Here is a 24,588-nt window from a genome sequence, read left to right as displayed (position 1 = left end):
GCCACCAGGGAGGGCCAGAAATACCTTTATTTTGCAATACATTTTGGTTATCTTTTGATGTGTAGCAAAGAGAAACAAAGCCCCAAATACAGTGGATTAAAATAAGTGGTTTATTTCTTCATGTGGCGTGGGCTGAGACTTTTCCTACAACAGCATTCAGCATTCAGTTGGGCTGGATGAGAGATGTCAACTATCTGTTGCCTTGGCTTCAAGTGGCCTCTCTCTGCCCTTGGCTTCTCATTATTCACTAAATAGCCCACTTAGCCTCTCTACCCCGTGGCTGCCGTCTTCTGAAATGAAGCTGAAGTTGAAGTCTTTTTGAAATGTTGTATATATTTTCCACCATTCCTCATTTTTATACAACGTTTGCTTTCCCCTCTCACGTGTAGCCCCCAGGAAATTCCTACCTCTGATCCATCCTGCACTGTCACCACAGTCCCCTGTGCTGTTCCCACTCATTTTGATCCTTCACCCCCCTCCTCCCCTGCAGAACGTCTCTGATTGATAGTTGCCTGTTGCTTTTTTAAAAAAAATTAAGAAGATTTATTTATTTATGCATACAAGAACTGGAGTACAGGCCAGAGGTGTGGAGGGGGATGAGAAGGTTCACCAGCAACAGAATGGGGAGCAGAACAGGCAGATCTATTGAAATCTACTGCTGAGGGAGCAGTGGGCAAGACAGGAGAGGTCTGCTGTGCCCTGTGGGTCACCTTCCTAGCCAGACATCAAACTCGTGCTGCAGTGGCTGCAGAAAGTTTTACAGTGCTGTGCTTTTACCCTTGTGCCACTAGGGAGGGCCCTGATTTTGATTTTTAATTTACTATAATTTTTTTTCCTCCCCTGCACCATGTGAGTCAGCTTCCTGGCCGGGGAACAAACTTATGATGCAATGGCTGCCGGTAGCTTCATAGTGTTGAGACTTAACCCAGTGTGCCACCAGGGAGCCCCCCTTCTTTATTTTTCCTGATCCCTGTTTCATTCCTCTACATTTCTCCTGTAAGCGAAACCACTCAATATTTTTCTTTTTCTTTCTGGCTTAATCCCTTCCAGTATAATCCCTTCCAGCTCCATCCATGTTGCCATGAACGGCGTGAGTTTATCTTGTTTTTATTGCTGAGTAATATTCCATTGCATATATATGTATGTGTATGTATCAAAGATGTGTATGTATGTACACACTACATCTTTGAAGTTGAAGTCTTTATTTTTTAAAGATTTATTTACTTATGCATACAGAACTGGGGTACAGGGGCAGTGAGAAGCTTCATCAGAAACAGAGTGGGGAGTAGAACAGGCAGATTGACGAAGTACACTGCTGAGGGGAGCAGTGGACAAGACAGGAGAGGCCTGCTGTGCTTTGTGGATCACCTCTGGGGCAGGGATGGAGCTTGCACTGAAGTGGCTGCAGCCAGCTTGCAGTGCTCATCCTAACCTGCTGCGCCCCCAGGGAAGGTGTGAAGTTGAAGCCTTAAAACTAGTCCCGGGGCCTCCCTGGTGGCGCAGTGGTTGAGGTGCAGCACTATGAAGCTGCCACAGCTCTTGCAGCAAGAGTTCGATCCCCGGGCCAGGGAAATGACCCATATGTCTCAGCAGACCTCTCCTCTGTTGCTCCCCTCAGCAGATCTGCTTGTTCTGCTCCCCACTGTGGCACTGTGTGTCTCTAGTGTATCTTACCTCCTGCATCTCTGGTCTGTACCCCACCTTGTGTGTGTGTGTGTGTGTGTGTGTGTATTTATTTATTTATTTAAGCCCTGGGGCAGTATTATCGCCTTGTCTCAGATCCTGCTGAAGATCCTTTACTCCTATGCGAAGGCTTCTGGAGCACACACTTTAGGGAGATTTTTAGTGTATCTTGACATTTTGAGCATCTTGCTGCTATCCCCAAGCCCCACATTTGTTACATTTATAGGCTGTAGGTTAGAAGATACAATGAACAGTTTGTTTGGGATAAACACACCCAAAAGTCTTTTAGATACAGGATATAGGTTAAGTTTCTTTTAGTCTACTATTTCTAAAGTATTGTAGCCTTTATTTATATACACAGCATCCCACTGGTAGACAGTGACAGGCATGAGTCACTGTCCCTGTCTTATGCGTGAGGGAACTGAAGCATACTGCTCCCTCAGGCTGGGTCTCCTGCCTCCAAGCCTTCTGCCTTAATCATACTAGAGGGGAATGTACAAAGAAAAGCTTTTTTAATTTTCAGTGTCTCTTGTTTGCTCATTCTTCACTTAACCCTCTTAGAACTGGGCTGCTGGAGGGAGGCGGCAGCATTTCTCCATAAAATCTTCCAGATAAGTGATAGCTCTATTAGATAGAAAACATGAGAAGGTCTGTTTACTTTTAGCAAAAAAAAAAAAAAAAAAAATTAGCAAAAATATCTTTGAAAATAGAATGTGTATAAAGTGGGGAGAAATTCAAGCACTGAAGCATGTTGACCTCTTTTAAAGGTTTCAGATCTTTGTAGCCCTGGAAAACAGAGCATATGTGAACAGTTTCAATCAACTCAGGGAGCCAAGGGCAGCTTGGAAAAAAGCAGGAGCCAAAGTTCCAGCAGGTGAGTTAACATTTTTATTAGTCCTTGTGTCACCATACCTTTAGATTCCCATGTGATATCGAGGCCACTTAATGATTGACATACGGCTAGCAACAGAGACACTGAATGATAAGAATAGAAATAAATCCTCTCATAAACAGAGTGATATAATGGAGGAAGGTGTGATTTGTCACTTCAGAGGTGAAGTGACCAGCACGTCAATCACACAGAGCTCAACAAGTGTCAAAAGTGAAACTGCTTGCCTTTCCCAGAACGGTCCAGACTGTTTTTCTTATAAAAGGAAACACAGGCATATGGCACGTGCCAGTGCTCCAGAAACCAGGCTGTTCAGAAACTGCCCCCTCTTTCATTTCTTAGCCAGGGAAGGCCTAGAGAGTCCAGTGTCCGAGCCAAAGCAACGCAGCTGAATAGTGCACTCCTCACTGTGTCACGTCACCCTCAGGGACCACCTGCATCATCCAGCTTGGGCCAGGGCTCTACCAGGTCAGGAGCATCATAGTCGCAACACTGGGTGGGTTGTGTGGTGCCCTCTGGTGGAGGGCAGGAGTCCGTGCCCGCCCAGGAATGACTGAGAGGAGGGAGTGTGGGTGGATGGTCCTGGGGAGGGACTGCTGGGTTCGGGCTATGTGGCAGTCTTGAACAAACTAATGTGTTTGTGTGCGCCCTGTTCCTCTGCCTTCTCCCCAAACTGTGCACTTTAGGATCGGTGTGGAATCTGTGTCTTCTGAAATCTATAATGCAAAGTCAAGAAATAAAGAAGATGATGGGGAGGTGCACTTAAAATGGGAAAGTGAGTATGAAGTCATAGGTTATTGAAATGAAATTTAAAGTCTATTTAAATTTCAGCAACCTGGTTGTTATCACTAAGTACACAGCCTGGACTGCACTATCCTTTCACATTTTTTTCCTCTGTTAGATCATTTTATTTTAAAAGCATGGATTTTGTGATTACAAAGTGCAAAAGGAAAGGTTTTTTTTCCCTTTCTAGACTTTATATTTTTTCTATATATTAGTTTATATCATTTAACAATCAGAACAATACACAATATATTTAATATAAACATTATTAAAGTAGAATGTGACAGTGTAACTCTCATATATCTGGTAAGTATTAAAAGAATACAGTGGCTATGTTTTTTAACACTAGTGTTAAGTGACATTAGCAAAAGTACAGGACATTTGTAATGAAACACTCATGTGTACATACACACTCTCAAAGTATGAGTTCAGAGCCGATCATAAAGGCCAGAGTCAAATAGAATCCTTTCCATTAGTTTCTACAGACTGGGGGCTTCAGATACCATTTTCTTGAAAAATGTTCACACTAGGAATTCCATTTACACTTTTTTTTCTGTTTTCCACTTTGAAAATTCAGCAGCAAGGACTAGAATTAACTGAAATTCTGCTCTTCCCTCTGTCAAGTCTCCCCTGCCTCCTTTCTAGCTAAACAGAACAAGGTAAAGATGATGCTATTCCAAAAAGGCATTCTTGTGTGACTCTCTAAGAATCAAAAGCTTTTGTTTGCAGTACTCACAGCACTGTTTTAAATGCTATTTTCTCTTCTGTCCAGCGGACGTGAAAGAAATGGCAGAGAAAGTAGCTACTGGGCAGCTGTTGGTATCTCCTTGGCATCCTCAGAGTCGTTTGATTGCAGAGAAAGAGGCTGAAAACAAACTGAATCCCCTGCCCTCGACCCCCATCAGGGACCCAGAGAATGTTGGCTGGCAGCGAGCTATAGAGTATCCCAGAAAAAATGATGAGCATGCCAAGTGTGACAGAAAGGACAGCAGTGACCAGAATGGCAGACAGTTTGGGTCTCGAAGCTTATTGTCAGTTGGAGAAATTGGGATTGGTGAGTTTATCAGGTTACTCTCAATAAGTAAATCTTCTGGAATACATTTCCTTTGCTGGATTTGCTCTCCTTTGCCATATATCTGGGGACCTTGTCTTCCAGGGGAAAGCAGTGGGCCCTTTGACTCACCTGTCCTTCCTGCGGGTAAAGAAATTCTCAAATTTTTCAATCAGTGGAACAGACCCCTCTGTCCAAAGGAAGACAGAGGCCCTGACCCTGGTCTTGGGCCTGACTTGGCAAGGAAAGGAACCTTCCTTACTGAGCGCAGTGGCCACTTCCTGTTCCCTGTTTAATTGCATTTTAAGACAGAAAAATTCCACTGCCCCCCAGATAGTCTATGCCAGAGGACTCTAGAGAAAAGTGACATTTTAAGAAAATTAAATATACTTATTTAAATACATATATTTTACATTGCTGTTCATTTTTGTATAATGTTTGGTTTTTCCTCTCAGTTGTAATTCTATAAGATTCCTACCACCAAATCACCTGTGAATTCTCACCATATTTTCTTGTTCTTTTCCCTCCCCTGCTTAGATTCCCCCTCCCCCTTGCTGTATGTCTCCAGCTTATAGTTTGCCTGCTAGTTTTGTCTGCCTTTTTTTTTTTTTTGTTCCCTGCCCCTTTTGGGGGTATACTTCCTATAAGTGAAACCATCCCACACTTTTCTTGAGAAAAATGGCATTTACTGTCATCACTGTTACAGATTTGTGGGCTAAAGCTGATAGCTATGCATTCTACCTGGTAATTGCTTGCCATCAGAACACAGGATATTATCTCCTAGTTGTAAGTTAAACCTGCATCTAAAATGATTGTTTATCTTAGGTACAAATCTTCTGAGTCAGTGGTGATTTTTTTCTTTTCTTTTCTTTTTGGTATTTAAAATCTTTGCTTAGTCAAGGATCACTTAAACGGGCCGATGATCCAGGCCTATGTGTGGAGCCAGGCTAAATAGTGGCCACTGTCTGGACTGGACCTGAAATGCAGGGTGGGCCGTCCGTGGCAGAACTGTGGCATTTCTTTTCTCACCTTTCTGGGCCACCTTTCACCCCTTCCATGTCATGTGAATGTCACTGAATGATTTTGACTCTGGTTGTATGATTATTAGGTATCAGGCATCTGAAGCACAGGAAAAATGAGCACTCAGAGCACAGTGAAGCCTTTCAAGCAAGTTCTGAAGCATGTGCTCTCACTGAGAAATCTTGCAGTGTAAGTAATACTGACCCAGGGTGCTAAGTTGAACCCAGAGACCTAATAAAGTAGAACAGTTGTTACATGTTATAATATTGAAATACCTATAATAGATTTTTATGTTGGATAAGATGCCCTTATGTTTCCTTCTTTTTTTAAAAAATATTTTTTTCCTGAAGATTTATTTATGCATACAAGAACTGGGGTACAGGCCAGAGGTATGGGGATGAGAGGACTCACCAGAGACAGAGTGAGGAGCAGAACAGGCAGACTGACTGAGATACACTGTGAGGGGAGCAGCAGGCAGACAGGAGAGGTCTGCTGCGCCATGTGGGTCAGCTCCCTGGCTGGGGATTGGACTTGTGCTGCAGTGGCGTGGCCAGCTTTGCATGCTGTGCTTTAACTCATTTGTGCCACTATGGAGGGCCCTCCCAGAGACTTGTTCTTTCTGAGAATTTAAAAAACAATGGTTGGCGCCCTCCCAGAAGACTTCCTCCTCCATTGTGCAGATTGGATCACTGAGGCTCAGGGCTGCCAATCCTCCATACTTACTCTAGGTAGTTCCTAGCTCACTGGGGGAACACGGGCAGGGCAGGGTGAAGTAGACTGGAAGGAGCTGACCCAGGGAGTATCACCCTGACTGCTGGGTGTTTTTAGATAACCCGCTACTAACACTGCTAACCACTATACAGGGCTTTATTTACCTACTTTAAAGTGATTTCCTACTTTATTCATAGAATCAGTCTGTGCATTCAGCTTGTTCACGAGAGTCTTCTGAGGACACGACAGAGGAATTTTTAACTCCAGACCATGAATATTTTTACTCCTCGACTGCTCAAGACAACTTAGTTCTAGAGGTAAACTCACAGGTCAGGGTAAAATATATTTTCAACTTTCTCCATGGCCTCTTCTCAGTGGCATTTGTTGAGAAAGGTAGTACATAAACATGTGTAACGTTGATTGACCAGAGGTTTCATGTGTTTTTTAAAAAACCTGAACATGAGATTTTTGAGAATGGAAGGTCACGTGCCATCTCTCCCCAGGCTTTGGTCCTGCCGTTGTGTAGTAGGAAGAGAAGTCCTGTGTAAGAAGGATTAGTGACCCACAGACACGGGGATGAGAGCTGGGGCTCAGTGGGGGCTGAGAGGCCCCAGACTCTGGGCTCTCTTGGGGAGCTGCCTGTCACTTTTGCAAGAACCTGTTTGTACAGTTTCATTTCTTTTCTTTTTAAGATTTATTTATTTATTTATACAGAACTGGGGTACAAGCCAGGTGCAGGGTCTGTGAGAGGATTCACCAGAGACAGATGGGAGAGCAGAACAGGCTGACTGATGAAGTACACTGCTGAGGAGAGCAGTAGGTGGGTCAGGAGAGGTCTGCCGCACCATGTGGTCACCTCTGGGGCAGGATCCAACTCACGCTGAAGTGACTTTAGCTTCTTAGTGCTGCACTTTAACCCGCTGCGCCACCAGGGAGGACCCCTGTATAGTTTATTTTCATTGACAAAATGAAAGCCCCTGGATTCTCTTACTTATTTATGTGATTTCTACTTCTGTGCTCCCCTAATCTGCCACCTTTGGCAGATTTTTTTTTTACTAACATGGAAGGTGGAGTAGAGGAAAAGAGGCCCGTACAAGTCAACTCTAACAGGCAGCTGACAGGAGTTCACCAGTGCGTCAAAAAGTGTAATTTCCACTTGTCTGCACTTTTGAAAACTCAGAGGAGTTTTCCATTACAAATCCTTTACATTTTCTTGATTTTACTTTGGGCAGACTGAAATGTTAAGAAAATCTTTTATTTTTTAAATATTCATTTATTTATACATATAAGAGCTGGGGCACAGGCCAGAAGTGTGGGTGTAAGAGGAGTCACCAGAGACAGTGGGAGCAGAACAGGCAGATTCACTGAATACACTGCTGAGGGGAGCAGCGGGTGGGTCAGAAGAGGTCTGCTGAGCCATGTGGGTCAGCTCTCTGGCCAGGGATCAAACTCCTGCTGCAGTGGCTCGTGATAGTTTCATAGTGAGGAGGCTTAGCCTGTTGTGCCCTGGCTCCTGAAATGTTAGAAAATGTTTAACAAATTATATATGTCATACACATACACACAGATATAATACTTGCATATAATATGTCCTTGTGTACTTGTCCATAAATGTGTAACACAGAGAAAAGTGCTTAGCTCTGGTGTATAGCTAATGAACTGCCACAAATTGAACACATTCATGTAACCAACCCCAGATCAAGAAAGAGAACATTTCCCCCAAATACCACCTGGGGTTCCTCCTAGTCACAGCCTCTCCTCATAACCCTCGAACCAAAGTTCTGACTTCTCACCCATAGAGTAACTTTGCAGAGGTAGCCATTTTTTACTCTTCTTTGGCTCTTCTGCTAAAACTCTCATGAATCAAAATGATCTTTGTTGGAAGTTTGGGGTAAGGAGGGGAGAATGATAACAAAAAAAAGTCCCACCATCCCCTCACAATGGGAAGAGCAGGGAAACCTGTTATTTGTGCTGTATTTAGCACAAATAAAGATTCCATGACTTCAAAGTGGGTTTGTTCTATTTCTAAAAAAGATGGGGACCTTAGATAGGTTATCAAAGTTTAAGAAAATCAAGAAATTCTCTAGACCTTTTGATAATATCTGCCTCTAGTTTAAACTCTTTCCTGTGTTCTTTCTTTTATAGACCTCAAGTCCCATAGAAGAGAATTTTAAAGGAATACCAGGTGCGTTTGCCCAACCTCAAGCCTCTGATAGATGCCTGTGAGCATTATTTGCTTTCACTTTGCAGATGACAAATATTTATGGCTGGAGAAGTCCTTGGAGAGCACCTTGTCTGAGCCTTTCACTGTACATCTGAGGTTCCCCTATTAGAATGACTGCCCTGGCCCTCGCCAGCCTCTGATCCACACAGCATGTTCTTAATACCTCTCCTTGCAGTCTGAGTATTAATAGCAGTTGCTGCTTTTGCCCTCTAGTCTTTTACTAGATTCCAGTTTCACTTGTGGCCCATAGCAGGGGTTTAGATACCTGAGGGATTTTCCGAAGCCACATAGTTAGGTACTGATAGGGCACAAACTAGAATTAGGTATCCATAACCACCTCCACCCCACAAGGCAGAGTTTCACCATAGTTTTCCTTTGATTGCTGTCTTGGAAAAAGAATTGATAGCAACCAACAGTGCAGGGTCAGCATAACATCCTGCCGTGGGAGTGCCTGGATTCTGTATAATTTAGCAGCTGCTTTCTGTAACATGGGAGTTAACCTGAATCAGCAGCCAAAGTATGGCACAAGGCAAGATGTAAGCGAACTATTGGCACTGATACTGGCATTTAAAAAATTGTGTACCTTTGCACATCTCTCTGAAAAGTTATCCACTTATCAAATCATGGGGAAGTCCATGGTCATGTCTCAACACCCTGCACACAGGCAGGGGGCTCAGATTCTGAACTTGGCTCATCCCATGTTCTTGCTGTGTGCTCGGTCTCCCCTCCTCCACCTGATCCAGGCTCTCATCACAGAGGAGAGCTTTTTCAGAAGTTGTAAGCTTTTACATACATAGTTAAATTCTCAGGGCAGTACGTTTTCAGAGTCTATAGATCTGGATCTTGGGCCATCCCCTTCTTTCTTTGGCGCCTCTATCCATAGTCACTTTCTGTGTGATCCTGGCCTGTGCAGGGCTATTTCACTTGTGCTCAGACAAGAGTTGAGTGGGATGGGGGAAGTGGGCAGGCAGACAGAAGAGTACAGCGGATTCAATAGCATGGAAAACATGGAGAAGACACATGCTGGGCTCCAAGGCCGGTTCTGCCACTTTCTGGATGACCTTGGGCTGGGCGTTCCATGCCCTACTGTCCCTTTATATATAGAAGAGTGTCAGATGCAAACGATCTCTAGGTATTCCTCCTGCTCTAAGTTGTGCATATTAGGAAAAACTTCATACTCTCTGGGTTTTTGGAAGAAAGGCCCAAAGAACCCCAGTACTTCTCCATGATTCCCAGAGCCCTTTGGTACCTGCTGAAGGTGGCTGTTGCTCACCAGACTACTTGAACAAAGGGGAGAGGAATCCGGAGCTTTTTTTGCCAACAGGGTAGTTGCTGTCTCTCCTACTCTGTGTAACATAGAGCAATACAATGATGGAAAGAAAAATGGATATTAGCTTGGTCTGTCCAAGGGTCTGCAAAGCCTTACTGAGAATTGGGGAGGGAGTATTTTCAGAGCCTGACATCAAGGACCACAGAGAACAGTTGAATTAGCTCCTTAGTACTGAAGCCTCACCCCCACTCTTTGGTGTTTCATGGCCAAAAGGCACAGTTAGCACTCTGGGAATTTCCAGCTAATGGTCTTTTCTATTTGGAATCTTTATTGAACAAACAGTTCTTGGTTCCAACGCCCTCTAGTGTCTGTTGACAGGAACCAGGTCAGTTTGCCTTCCTGCAAAAACAAAACAACATTTGTCCCCAGAAATAACTGCAGTTATAACTGAAAGGCCAGTAAATGGCTTGATTGTGTTCTGAGTGTCAGAATATAGTTCTCCCCTCTGAGCAAGGAAAATAAATGTTCAGAATGAAACCCTCTTTGCAGCACTCAATCCAAACCCAATTAGGGAAGCACTTTGTCTATCCAGATTCTTTCTCATTCTGAACCAGACCACAGGAAATTCTAGGGAATGAAAATAATAATCAGGGTTGGCAAAAGTCCAGTTTAAAATGCATTTGATTTATTTTTTAAGGTGAAGAAAAGTTCCCAATGAGAAGAAGCCTTGGAAGGATTGCTGAGGTTTCAACTCAGTCGCAGTTTCAACCTATACAAAGGTATGTGCTGTCACAATCTTATTCACAGTTTCAGACTCACAGAAGAAATATTAAATTATGTCCCATGTTTATATATTGCTTTCTTTCAGATGTACTAGCCATTATGTTATAAAAGTCAGCTCAGCTTTGTTAAGCCTTGTTCAGTAGAATTATGAGGGGTCATGAAAAGGAACCATTATCTGTACACAGACCCTGACTTAGCCTTTCTTTTCTTCTTTTTTTTTTAAAGACTTTAAAAAATTTATGCATACAGAACTGGGGTACAGGCCAGAGATGCAGGGGTGGTGAGAAGATTTACCAGAGACCAGTGTGGGGAGCAGAGCAGGCAGATTGACTGAAATGCACTGCTGAGGGGAGCAGTGGGCAGGACAGAGGAGATCTGCTGTCATGTGGGTCAGCTCCCCAGGATTGAACTCGAGCTGAAGCGGTTGTGGCCAGCTTCGCAGTGCTGTGCTTTAACCCGTTGCACCACCAGGGAGGGCCCAATCCTGACAGCCTTTCTGTCTGTATGACCACAGTCCAGTTTCCCAGCGCTTCTTTCCTGTTTCCAGATTTATAAAATAAGGATAAGAAGCCTTACCGAGAATGTTGACACAGAGATTAAGAGTAATGATACAACTCCCAGACCTGTATTCTAAAGAAATGAAGATATTTTTGTTGTACAGGCACATGCACAGATGTTTGTGGCAACTTTATTTGTAATAGAACTGGAAACCCAGATGTTGCCCAACAAGTTAATGACTCAACCGGCTGTGGTACATCCAGGCGCGGGCTGCTCCTCAGATAAAAAAGAATGAATGCTTGGTACTTGTAGCAGCCAGGATCTATGTGCAGGGAATTATGCTGAGTGAAAAAGCAGTTCCCAAAACTTACTTTACTATATAATGCCACTGATAAAACATGCTTAAAATGACAAGACTATAGAAATAAAGAACAGGTTGAGTGACTTCCAGGAGCTAAGAAAGGAGTGGAGAATAGAAGGGAAGTAGACTGGCCATAGAGGGCAACATGCAGAATCCTGGCAGGCAGTGGAGCTGTTCTCTGAAGTGACTGTACCCTGCTTAGGATACTGTCCTGTAAATCTGTGAGATGCTACCATGTGGCTATACAGTTACCTAAAGTGGAAAGCTTAATTAAAAACTAAAAAAACTAATAATGAATGTAAAGTGCCTGGCAAATACGTTCAATGTACTTCCCTCACCTCAATTTTCTTATATATATTATCTATCGCTAGTATTTCTTAAGCAGCTACCATACACCAGCTGCTCTGTTGTGTCCACTTTAATTCCTACAACAACAAAGTGTATACACACTCTCATCCCTGTTATGTCACTCTCAGTCAGGATAGATAGATTATACTATTGATACATAATGAATAAGCCCACAAATTTAAAAAATAGATTCATTTACATATCCAAGAATTGGGGGACAGGCCAGAGGTGTGGGGAATGAGAGGATTCAGCAGAGACAAAGTGGGGAGAAGAATAGGCAGATGGAAATCTACCGCTGAGGGGCCATGCCTTATGGGTCACCTCCTTGGCCGGGATCGAACTTGTGGTGTAGTGGCCACAGATGGCGGCACAGTGCTGCTCTTTTACCATTGTGCCACCAGGGACGGCCCTTAACCCACAAATTTTAACAATTTAAAACAACAAAAATTTCTTTTTTGCTTTTGCTTCATGTCCCTCATGCGTTGACTTGGCTGAAGGTGATCAGGCAGGAGGAGACTCCATCTTTGTGCTTCCTTGATTGTTGAAGCTGGCAAAGGGGAACATGGCAAGTTGTGTGCTAGCTTTTAATCTTTTTGCCCAAAAAAGATTGACTCAGATTTTGTTGGTTATGACAAGTCAGGTGGGCATTTATGTAAATGAGAGAGCTAGAAATGGTGTCTTACTGTACGCTTAGAACAAATATGTCAGTGAGCAGAGTTTATAGTTATAACTCAAACTCAAATCCATACTCTCTGGATTTTGGTTTTTGTTCTCAAGGGATTGTTGCAGAGATGAAAAATGTGAGACCCTATGAAAGGATTTAACATTGTTTCTGGCTTACAGTCAGTTCATCAAATATTAAAATTGAATCCTAAATATTGGTTAAAGTAGAAACAGGTTAAGCTTGTCTTCATTTTTTTTTAAGATTGATTTATTTATGCATACAGAACTGGGGTACAGGACAGAGGTGCAGGGGTGGCAAGAGGCTTCACCAGAGACAGAGTGGGGAGCAGAACAGGCAGATCGATGAAGTACACTGCTGAGGGGAGCAGCGGGTGGGTCAGGAGAGGTCTGCCACGCCATGTGGTTTCCTCCGGGGCAGGCGGGAATCGAACTCATGCAGAAGTGGCTTTAGCTTCTCAGTGCTGTGCTTTAACCCGCTGTGCCACCAGGGAGGGCCTGTCTTCATTTTTAAAAAAAATTTGAAATGCTTATATAGTTCTTTTCTTTAAAGATTTATTTATTTATGTATGCATATAGAACTGGGTACAGGCCAGAGGTGCAGGGGTGGTGAGAGGATTCACCAGAGACAGAGTGGGGGGCAGAGTAGGCAGATCAACAAAATACACTGCTGAGGGGAGCAGCGGGCAGGTCAGGAGAGGTCTGCTGCGCCATGTGGGTCAACTCTGGGGTCAGAGATTGAACTCGCACTGAAGTGGCTGCAGAGAGCTTGAAGTGCTGCACTTTAACCCGCTGTGCCACCAGGGAGGGCCATCTTCTTCATTCTTTTCTGGTTGGTTTGGCTAAAATGTCTCTTGGCGTCATGTGATACTCTGTTCTAGGAAGCTCTCACAGTTGCTAAGACCTTATGATTGTGCCCCTTGCTCCAGCCTCTATCCTCTGCAATCCATGTTCCATTGAATTTCTCAGAAACTTTTACTGTCATGTAGCATTACTGACTGATTTCAGATGGACTAACCTGTAGAGAGGATTTATTCAGTCTCTGGAGAGGAAACTGAGGCCCAGACATGCCTGAGAAGAGAGGGCTGGTCACAGCAGAGCCAGAACCAGAACTCACACTTGCCATGTCCTTCCTGTGCTTCTCACACAGGACTGATAAACTGGTCCTTGGTACCAAGTTATGCACTTTATTGACAGAGGAGTCAGCCATGTGATTTTTTTGGTTTCTTTTTTTTATAGTACTGAAGGTGAACAAGAGGAGACGTTGAAGGAGTCACCAAAAGAACTAAAAGAGAAAAACATGTATGGCCTTCAAAGGTTGCCTAAGCATGGGTTGGTTTGGGGAATAGTAGCTCCTTGTTGGAATGGTCTTCACATTCTTTAAAAAAAGATTTACTTATTTATGCATACAGAGGTGTAGGGGGTGAGAGGATTCACAGAAACAGAGTGGGGAGCAGAACAGGCAGATTGACTAAAATACACTGCTGAGGGGAGCAGAGGGCAAGACAGGAGAGGTCTGCTGCGCCATGGGGGTCACGTCTGGGGCCACGATTGAATTCATGCTGCAATGGCTGCCAATAGCTTGCACCACCAGGGATGCCCAAAGTTCTTCCCATTTTTATGTATACATTTAATGTGGGTGTGCTTATTCTCTCACATCAATTAAGCTGATGATGTGATCTATGAAAAGATCTTACTATGTTAATGTGATCTATAATTAACAGCATTTATAATCAAGGAAACACAGTAATAATAACAATACTAGTTTATACTTGAGACATTTATGTTTTCCACATAAACTTTCATTTATGAAAATTGTTCATTTTTAGTTTCAGAAATATGTTTAAAGAGAGGATTTCTTTGTAAAACATTATCTTTAAGATATATATATATATGACAAAATTAAGTATTTTGGGTTTTTAAAAACCATAAAATTGAGAAAATGGTCTCAAATGGTAAAAAGAGAAATGCATAGCAAAGAATAATGCAATAAAAGAAAACAACTATAAGATATTCACTGCTTCTGGCCTAATGTTAAATTAAGATTTTTGTCAAGATCATACTTCAAAAATAACTTCCAGAACATATTGTTTAATTTTTCTAAATATCTTCTCCTAACTCCTGTATGTTTTTAATACTTTAGCTCATTGACAGACATTCAAGACTTATCTAGTATCTCCTGTGAACAAGATGGTTCTTTCAAAGAAATCTCATGCAAAACACCTAAGATAAGGCATGCGCCAACTAATGTCAGCACTCCGCTTAGCCCAGGTAAGAGGAGCATTTGGAGTTTGAGCTTACAGCTCCTGCCTATTGACTGTGGAAGCCAGCTGGCTTTTGCTCCCAGTGCAGGGGTGTTACACGCGAGTACAAGCCCTGGGAGGCCAAATCGGGGGTGGTGGTGATTAAGCAGCTGTTGTGTGGCGTTTCACTTCAGTAGGGGAGACTCCCCAATGCAGGCTGTACTGTGTGCTCTAATCACGCCTGCAGTTAGTGCAAAGCTTAAGAGTCTCTAGTCTGTAAATTGTGTTTAAATAGATAGAGATTTGATCCCACAACCACATATAGTCAGCACCAAATTTCCTCTTTTAATGTCATTATTTTCAATAAGTTGTAGTTCGGATCATCTCCCTTTGTGTTGGTGGCAAAGTCTACAGTCTGTCATCTTTTATATCTGAAAAACTATGTCTCTGATTGGCGATTATTTTATTTATTAACAATTTAGAACCCTTGGTATAGGTATAAACATTTTGTTTTTAAATAATGTAAAGGATCCAGACTCTCACTACCCTCTTTTCTACAACAGGCTCCATTTCTTCCGCTGCTAGTAGGTACAAAGACTGCCTTGAAAGTGTCACTCTTCAGGTTAAAACAGGGTCTCCCTCCTTATGTGACAGTCAAGAATCTTTTCGAACTTGGCCTGATAAATTTACATCTGTTCGAGAGAAAGCCAAAAGTCTAGATTCCCTTCTTACATCCTCTGAAGCTTCCCCTTCAAGACTGCCCGATGTAAGTATTCTGACCTGTGTTATACAGATCTGGAAGCCCAGAGGTCTCACTGATCTAAAGTGCCAAGATTTCTCCAAATCCATTTTACAAAGAATGTAAGAAATACACTTTAATCTCTAGGCTTTCCGGGGCTCCCCTCTGAGCCTCTTACAGGATAGATCTTGGGTTTTAGACTTTCATTTCCCTTTCTCGCTCCTATATAATGCTTGACAGTGTATCTAAACAGCCCACTCTGTGATAGCTTATGGAACGTTCTGCTTCGTCTTTAAAGTCCTCTGAAAGTTTTGATTGACTGCACATTCTCTGACCTCCTGAACTAATAGTCTGCAGCAAAAACACATCATTATATTCTGCCTTCTCCTCTCTTCCCTCCTCCCCCACTGTACTTTTCTCCTCCCCCACCCCCACTCTGTATTTCATATGTGTAGTTTCTAAGAAAACAATATTAAGTTCCTTACTTATAAAAACCTGACTGTCCTGTGGACCACTTGATTACTTGCTTTAGACCGTAAGTAAAAATAGTCTTTCTGGCATTTGACTTACAAAAGTCTCTCTCTCAAATACAGAAGTAACAAAGAATTTTTGTGCCTTTAGCAACTGTTAGTTGGGCGGGTTCTAGGAACACAAGTGTGAAAACAAAAGACACAGTCCCTGCCCCACAGGGGCTCCTGGCCTAGTATGAAAGGCTGGGGTGTAACAGAGGTGTGCTGCAGCGGTCAAGAGGGGTAAGAAGGCTTCGCAGAAGGGTGATATTTTAAAAAATTTGACGCAAACCACAGTGACTTACTTTATCAGTGACATGCAAGCTTAACCTTTGAAATGATTGAGCCTCACAGACCTTTTTACTCAATAGATGTGTCAGTTACCATGTTTATATCTTGTAGAAAAGGTTGTCTGCACTTACCAGGACTGGTTCTTCTGTCATTGCAAAAGCACCTGACTCCTTAGGCCATGCCACCCAGAAAAGGAGCTTGCCAAAAGGTACTGTGTTTAGTATCTGAACACAAGTTCATTTTAGTGAGTTTGGAGCATATTTGATGCTGCTTTAGGTTCAAATGAAAATGCTGTTACCCTTTCCACCCCTCACTATAAAGATAAAATGTAGAAAACCTGGAAAATAATGAAGAGTTTAAAAACGAAAACCACCACTTAACCTTACTCTTTTTCATCCTCATGTACTTTTTTGTTACATGTATTTCTCATGCTTCTAGAAATGTGCATATATATTTTTAGCAGATATGAGATTATATGATAATCAGCTTGATCTGCTTCTTTTTGTTGATGATATATTTTTAGTATTTTCCCTTGTCATTAAAAACTACTTGCAAATATATGTAATGGCTACATAATAGCCCGTTCAACTTGGGTTACTTAACCATGACCTTAAATTGGAGATTTATATTGTTTTCTAATTTTTGCTCTTTGTAAAAAAATTTTTATCTGCACTTTTCTTCAGATAGATACTTAGAAGATAGTTTTGAAGTCAAAGAGTGTGTGTTAACAGTTCATGAGATATGCTGTGTTTGCTGCACTAATTTAAATATCTTATGTCTGTGATATAACTCTTAGAATTCCTGTCAGCAGATAGTAATTTTGTGAATTATGCTGAGGGTTTTCAGTTGACATTAGAATTGAGATCTTAGGGAAAGACCCAAAATATGGCCTCCATTTACCCTGGCCTGATAACCTATAATGAAAAGCTTCACCTCTTGTGGTTTTTATTCACTCTGAGGCCCTAGTCCAGATTGGTCCCCCAACCCCTTAGTGAGAGTTTTTACTTCACCTACTTCAAGTATCCTTGGGGATGGAAGGGTTCAGATCAAGCGGGACTGGGTTAAGGGATGATATAGGAAAGGGTTTGGGTCAGAGGGAGCTAAACCATTCACAGATCAGGTCTCAACTAGGAGTAATGATGATGTGAAAGGCTTTCTTCTCACCGTAGTTTGTTTCTGTGTTGAGAAACATTAAATCAAATCCATGTGGGAACCTAGAAAATCCGTAGTTTGTTTCGTCATGAACTCCTAAATCAAATCCATGTTGGAGCCTAGTCCAGGTGAGGTCCAGGAAGGTATTACGTCATTTTCCCCTTTATCTTTTTGAAGAACTAGTAGAAGCCATCTCACAGCATCACCTTGATGAGCTACCGCCACCACCCCAGGAGCTACTTGATGAAATCGGTAAGGGGTGTTCAGTATAGAAGATGCTTCCTGGCCCTGTTAGGGCTGGTCAGTGACCACAATGTGATTCCCTGTCTTAGGTGTGAGCGCTGGTACAAAAGTCCCTATGATGGTCTGATTGAATGTCTAGAACTCAGGGGAGTTTTCCAATAAAATGGACCTCAAAATTACTGTGGAAGCCTGGCCAAGATAATTGGCCTGTGTCTTTTGTCATTTTGTTACTTAAAGGAACTATAGTCATGATCCTAAGAGGAAATAACATTCAAGTGGTTTATTGTGATGAGCTTCTTTTATAATTATTAAGATTTATTTATTTATATATATAAGAATTGGGGTACAGGCCAGAGGTTTTTTTTGGTGGGGGGGGGCTGTGAAAGGATTCACCAGAGTCAAAGCGGGGAGCAGAACAGGCTGATTGACTAAAATCCACTGCTGAAGGGAGCAGCAGGCAGGTCAGTAGAGGTCTGTGTGCCATGTGGGTCACCTCCCTGGCCAGGAAGGGAACTTGTGCTGTAGTGGCTTCATTGTGCTGCACTTGAACCTGTTGTGCTACCAGGAAGGGCCCTGAACTTCTTTTATTATTAAAACAATTCTCATGTCTTCTGTTTGAGTCAAACCTGCATACTTTGGAGGTCTTAAGTCTGGCTACTCAGACCAAAGCACTGTTAGACATGCTTGCCGCTAGAGGAGGTATTAAAGATAATGGCACACTGATGCTTCCCTTTCAAAAGAGCGTAAAACCTAACGAGACCACAGTTTTCCATTTCAGGCAGAGATGAGTTGTAGCCAGTTCACTTTTAGTTGCAGCTGATGGTCTGGCCCTGCTCAGCAGAACTGATGCTGAAATTAAATGATGCATGGTTACAGAGACATTTGGGGCTGGTGGTTTGCAGGAAAGACCTGAGTCCTCTTCTTGATGGCCTCATCAGCCAATCCCAGACCCACAGAGTGTGTATTTCATCAAATGTTAATGGTCCAGCTCTTCGTATGGGAACTCTAGAGAATTTCTTGAGGTACAGGGTTATCAGGGTCTCTGAGGTTTTGTCTCTCGTCAGGAGGTGGGAGGTGAGTGGGGACTTACCGTTCTGAATCAGTAGACGCTGCTTTCTAGGCTAGCCCACATGGCTGCTTGTGGTGCTCGGTGTCATCTGTTCCTCGGCCATGATTTAATTGGTGCTTGTAGGTCCATGTGTAGCTTGACCCTAGTGTTACTTCCATTGGATTCTGCTGTCCTTTCTGCACTTATGGTGGGAGCCTCCCATTCAAACTGTTACCTCGTGGTACTGCTGGACTCCAGCAGGTCCTGTGGAAACCCTTATTTTACTTATGGGTGTTATCAGGGCTGGATTTGGAGGTGATGTCTGTACTTCGAGATGGGTCACTAGGGCACTTGAGTAGTCTCTCCTAATAATGGCCCCTTGCTTGCCATTATGTAATAGCGCTGTGCTGCCGTTTCCCCTGAAGCAAGCAGCGGGGAGTGGCCTGGAGCCGACAGTTGCCCTTTGGAGGCTCCACATGTGATGCTGTTGGCTTCTGACAAAGGCCTAAGGAGGAGGGTTCTTTAGCATCTTAGGATATAGGCGATTCATGAAGATCAACAAGGACACAAGTTGTTACTATTTTTTAATTTCAAATGACATGAAATGCTTTTACAAGGAGCTGCCAGGTGTGCCTGCTTCCTTACCTGCAGGGAGGGAGAGACTGCACTTACACCACCGTGCTGCCCGGCAAGCCCAGGTTTCCTGTCTGTGCACTGTGCAGCTATCTTTTGCTCTGTTTCGCTCTCTCTGGGAGCATTTTAAGAAGATTAAGTATCTAACAGATGCTGAGCAGTCTATTGAGTTTAAGTGTTGCTTGTCTTGGACTAGTGAGTAATTCTTTGGGAACTGGCAATCCCTTCTGTGTTTAGGTAGATTAGATAAGAAATATGCAGTATAGGCCAATAAAAGTGGGGGACATTTTGAACTATGACAAACTTGATGGGAGGGTCTAAAATAGAGATTTTAAGAGCATAAACCTTAGGCCTTCCTGGTAGCCTACGGGTTAAGTCCCAGCACTACTACCAATATGGCCTGAGTTCGATCCCTGGCCTGGCAGGTGACCCACAGGGTGCAACAGACCTCTCTTGTCTCCCCGCTGCTCCCCTCAGCAGTGGATTTCAGTCATTCTGCCTTTTCTGCTCCCCACTCTGTCTCTGGTAAACCTCTCACCAGTTGTACCTCTGGCCTACACTGAAGACCTCCTATACAAAATAATAAAAGTAAATTAATAAGTAAAAAAAAAGATAATGAAAATGACACACACACAAAGAAGAGTCATACTCTTTAGAGCCAGACTGGATTAAAGCCCCAATTCTGTGTCTTACTATCTTTGTGGTTGTAGGCTAGGTTCCTAATCTTTCTTTACCTTCATTTCCTCATTTGATAAACAGGGATAACAGTAACACAGTTGATCCTGTCGTGAAGATTGCTGTATGTCACTTAGACGAGGCACCTGTGACATAGGTTCTGTCACTGTTGCCTGTCATCATTTTATTTTTTATTTTAGTGTTGCATGGGATTTTGTCATACTTAAGGAATTCTTTAAACACAGAATGCCTTAAAGCAGTGGTCCTCCCTCAAATCTTTTAAGAAATCAGAATTACCTGGAAGACATGTTAAAACACAGATTACTGGACTCCAAGCCCAGAGTTTCTGGTTCAGTAACAAACCTAGGGTGTCTGGGACGAGACCCCAGGGTTTGCCTGTCTAACAACTTAGGTTATGCAGGTGCTGCTGGTCCACTGAGGACCACTCTGAGAATCATTGTCCTAGAGAAGGGGCAGAGGAGAGGAGGAAATGTGTTGCCTTCTGTTTTGTGACAGAGCACTTGAAGCAGCCGCAAGTCCCGTACGCCGTGTTGGATGGGAACACAGTGAGGCATCTGGACATCCCAGCAAGCGGTAAGCTGAAACCACCCAGGTCTCCTCCAGTGTAGCTTTCATGCTAGCTGGGCAGCACAGGGGCTCACATAGCGGGGTGGGAGGGTGTGGACCTGAAGTAGCTATAACTTTCCCTCAATTCTGACTCCTCTACTTACTTTGGATGGCAGACTTTAATGAATGTGACCCCCAGTCACCCTCATCATAGGCAGGGAGGGTAATTCCTGCCTCATGATGTACATAATAGCTCCATGCATGGTGCCTCTTACGCTAGGAGATACTTACCAAATGTTAGTTCCCTTCCCTTTGGAGGACTGCTAACAGGATGGAACGAGATAGCAGCTGTAAGATGCCTGGCATATATTAAAGGGCACCATCCTGCCCCGCCTGGGTTCCTCTCTGGAAACATCTGACAAGTCAGAACAGGATGGTCGGCCAGAGTCAATTTGTGCGATATGTTTCAGGTTCTCTTGCCTCCTCTTTACGTGCCCTTCTTTGCTCTGCTTTCTCTGGCTCTCGAGCCTTGGCACAGACAAGGTGTCCTGTAGCTTCTTCTGGCAGCAGAGAGCTCCCGAGACCCCAGAAGCAGCTGCTGTGCATACAGGCGCCCCGCAGACTGCCACCTGGCCCCTGCTCGCCTGGGAGGAGGGGAACTAGTGCCTTGCTTACTTCAGGGACCACTGATTAGCCTTCATTTTTTGCGTTTTAAGGCTTTTTCAGTAGTTTCCTGTGGCTCTAATCAGGCTAAGTCTTTCACCTGTATTTAGATCAAAGGCACTTAGAAGAACAAGAAACTAAAAGTAAGAGAGAAGATATCAGTGTGCTTTGGACCAGAGAAACTCAGGATTTAGAAGAGGACACAGAGAGGTAATAGAAAAGTTGACTTTTAAAAGAATTCTTAAAACTCTATTAGTTTGTAAGTTTTTTCTAATGTTGACAAATTAGATATTTCCTCTGGTGTTTTCTGTATTGTCCTAATAGCCCCCTTTTCTAAAAGGTTTTATTGTTTCATTTAAAAATTTTAAATTGTGATGAAATACACATAACATGAAATTACTGCTTTAACAGTTTTTAAGTGTACAGTTCAGCAGGGTTGAGTATATTTAATGTTGTACAACCATCTCCTGAGCTTCATCTTGCAAAACTGAAACTATACCCACTGAGTAGTTCCCTTTTCCCCCTTCTCTGTCCTTATAAACCATCATCTACTGTCGATTTCTATGACTTTGACTGTTTTTGACATCTCATATAAGAGAAACCACACAGTATTTGTCTTTTGGTAGTAGCTTATTACGCTTAGTGTATTATCTTCAAGGTTTGTCAGTGTGATGTATTTTAGAGTTTCTTCCTTTTTGAGGCTGAATTCCATTGTGTGTGTGTGTGAGAGTGAGCGAGCGAGCGCAAGAGAGAGCGCACGAGCGCACTTCTTATTTATCTATCCACCTGTTGGTGGACACTGGGTTGCTTCCACCTTTTGACTGCTGTGAGAATACTGCTGAGAACACGGGCCAACAACTACTTGCAGACACTCTGCTTCCAGCCTTTCTAGATATGTACCCAGACGTATTGCTGGATCATATGGTGAATCTATTTTTAATTTTCTGAGGAAATACCATACTGTTTTCCACAGCAGCTGCATCATTTTACATTCCCACCAACAATGCATAGGGTTCCAAATTCTTCACATCCTAGCCAAAACAGAAACAAATTTCTGTTTCCTTGACAGCAGCCATCCTGAAGGTATGAGTGACATCTCACTGCGGTTTTGATTTGCATTTCCCAAATGACTAATGTTGTCCAAACATGTTTTTATATGTTCAGTAGCCATTGGACAGATATCTTTTCAAATCCTTTGGGTATCTTTGGACAAATATCTATTCAGATTCTTTGCTCATTTTTCATAGGATTATTGTTTTGTCAATTTTTTTGTTTTACGTTATTTTTTTCCTAAGCAAAGACTAGTCTCAACTTACTTTAATTAAAGGCCTGAGAAGAGAGTTTTTAGGTATTAGCAAATAAGGGAAAACGGGGCAGTCATCCAGACAGTTCAATCTAAAAACACAGGATTGCCTCAAGAAATCTGATTCTTCTCCTGATTTGGAGCTCTCCTCTGATTTGTGTTGTAAGGTAAGTCACTCTGGCTCTCTCCTTTGCCTCCTGACTGCTCGTACTTTGCCCTCACTGTCATTCAGAGTCCAGACTGGGGTGAGATGAGAGAGACCACTCTTTGAGCACAATGTTGGAGGGCACACCAAAGACCACAGGAGTCAAAATTGAACCGTCTCAATGCAATTTCAAAAATATCAGTCACTGCAGAAAAATCCATGATGAGCAAAGCAACAAAATTTTAGATAGGATCTGAGTCTGCACTTAACGCTACTTGCTCTATCCTAACCCTGGCCCTGTGCATCCTGGGGGAAGCCCCTCGGAATGTTTTTAGCTGCAAAAGATAGGAAATTCCTCCACTGTGTTTAAATGAGTAGTGGCCTCATAGGTGTTGAGGCTTTGTGTCGGGGTTACAGGAGGGCTTTGGTGTACGTATCCGTTGGATCGAACCATATGGCCCTCTGCAGGTCTGTATAACCTCTACAGATTAGTAACCTATCTGGTTTTCTCACATGCAGAGTGAAAGCACAGGTCCTTCCCCACATTAAAGTGCTATGCGTCTGTGTCTGGGAAAGAGGGAAATGACTGTGGTCTCAACTCTGTCCTCTTTCCTCTGGACAGAGCTCACTCGACTCTTGATGAGGACCTGGAAAGATGGCTGCAGCCCCATGAGGACAACGTGGCAGTACAGGATCTCCCCAAAGGTTCTGCAAGGTTAATCAGGGTGTCATTTTTTTCTTTTCCAGGAAGGGAGAGGTTCAATTCAAACAAACAAACAAACAAACAAAAAACTAAGCTGGGCGGCCCTGGTGGTGCAAGGGGGAAGACTTAGCATTTTGAAGCCATCAGCAGCCATTGTAGTGCCATGTGATCCCGAACAGGGAGCTGACCCACATGGCGCAGCATATTTCTTCTGTCTCTCCTGCTGCTCCCCTCAGCAGTGTACTTCAGTCAGTCTGTGTGTTCTGCTCCCCACTGTCTCCGGTGAATCCTCTCACCCCTTCTTTACCCCCATACTTCTGGCGTTTACTCCAGGTCTTGTATGCATAAATAAAAAATACCTAAACTCCTCAGAGAATGCATGTCAGCTGATGTCATTAAACTGCTGTAGAGAAGCTTGACTCCTGTCTACACTCTCCCACCTCTCTTCTGCCAGCAACCCATCGTGCTACAATACTGACTAAAGATTGATAGCATTCAAGACAGCCTCTAAGATTGCTGTATTTTAGCACTGTCACCTTCAGCATTTTCATCCGTCATTTGAGTTAAATCCACTGAAAAAGTCAAAGCCTGGTTGTCAAGTTTTTACATAACACAAACCTAAGAGTATTGTGGGTGACAGATTCCAAAAGATCAAGTGGACAAGTGGAAATGTTGGACTCCTCTAAAAGACGAAGGTGAACATTTAGATCCAAAAGTATAGAATGCAAGAGATCTCATCCACTGGAGAATTTTTGATTGGAAGTTCCAACTCACTGTAATGGCATTGAAGGCAGGAAGTATGTCTTATTTTTGTAGACCCGCACATAGCAGCATTCTGAGAGGGAAGAATTCAGGAAATTCTTCTTGAAGGAGGCATGGACAGTGAATCTTTGAAGTCTCAGTTTGATGCAGGTCAAGGCAGCATTAATGCTGAACAGAAAGAAATGTTCAGTCCAAACGAAGGTGATGTCTCACATTGGTAAGAGGACTCCTGGGGCACAGCCTGGGGCTCCCGTTTGGATGTTACATTTTAAAAGGGACATTTACAAACAGAAGAGGGTTGCATCATAACAGGCAGAGATACGGAAGCCATGTCATATGAGAACAGTGGGAGGAGTGGGGGCGGGGGGCTGGGCCAGAGAAGAGCAGATGGAATAGAGAATTTGATAGCTGCCTTCAAATACCTGAAATACTATAAAGTGAAGAGTCAGCTTATTCTGTTCTGCCCCAAAAGGACAGAGTTGGCAACTAGAAACTGTAAAGTAAGAGATTTTTATTCAGTAAAGCACTAGCTTTGTAATAGCCATAACTGCTAGGGAAATGGCTCTATTTCCATTTACTTTTTTTTTTTTTTTTAAAGATTTATTTATTT

At 43.0% G+C, this 24,588-nt stretch overlaps 1 protein-coding gene across 1 annotated transcript in view; it reads left to right on the top strand.

Moving 5' to 3' along the window:
* The window catches only part of TEX14 (testis expressed 14), a 64,265-nt gene that overhangs the window by 36,779 nt on the left and 2,898 nt on the right, over positions 1 to 24,588 (top strand). Inside the window, exons 14-29 of the mRNA XM_012726061.1 lie at positions 2,451 to 2,557; positions 2,915 to 3,040; positions 3,259 to 3,347; positions 4,128 to 4,409; positions 5,515 to 5,615; positions 6,335 to 6,454; positions 8,283 to 8,347; positions 10,327 to 10,410; positions 13,542 to 13,604; positions 14,446 to 14,573; positions 15,109 to 15,311; positions 16,196 to 16,292; positions 17,420 to 17,488; positions 20,352 to 20,429; positions 21,176 to 21,275; positions 23,136 to 23,295. Of these exons, the coding sequence (XP_012581515.1) occupies positions 2,451 to 2,557; positions 2,915 to 3,040; positions 3,259 to 3,347; positions 4,128 to 4,409; positions 5,515 to 5,615; positions 6,335 to 6,454; positions 8,283 to 8,347; positions 10,327 to 10,410; positions 13,542 to 13,604; positions 14,446 to 14,573; positions 15,109 to 15,311; positions 16,196 to 16,292; positions 17,420 to 17,488; positions 20,352 to 20,429; positions 21,176 to 21,275; positions 23,136 to 23,295 (1,872 nt within the window). The remainder of the gene's footprint in view (positions 1 to 2,450; positions 2,558 to 2,914; positions 3,041 to 3,258; positions 3,348 to 4,127; positions 4,410 to 5,514; positions 5,616 to 6,334; positions 6,455 to 8,282; positions 8,348 to 10,326; positions 10,411 to 13,541; positions 13,605 to 14,445; positions 14,574 to 15,108; positions 15,312 to 16,195; positions 16,293 to 17,419; positions 17,489 to 20,351; positions 20,430 to 21,175; positions 21,276 to 23,135; positions 23,296 to 24,588) is intronic.

Source organism: Condylura cristata, unplaced genomic scaffold (genome assembly GCF_000260355.1).
Source record: "Condylura cristata isolate star-nosed mole 26May11 unplaced genomic scaffold, ConCri1.0 scaffold00017, whole genome shotgun sequence".
Taxonomy (NCBI): Eukaryota; Metazoa; Chordata; class Mammalia; order Eulipotyphla; family Talpidae; genus Condylura; species Condylura cristata.
This window is presented reverse-complemented; position numbering and strand designations above follow the sequence as displayed.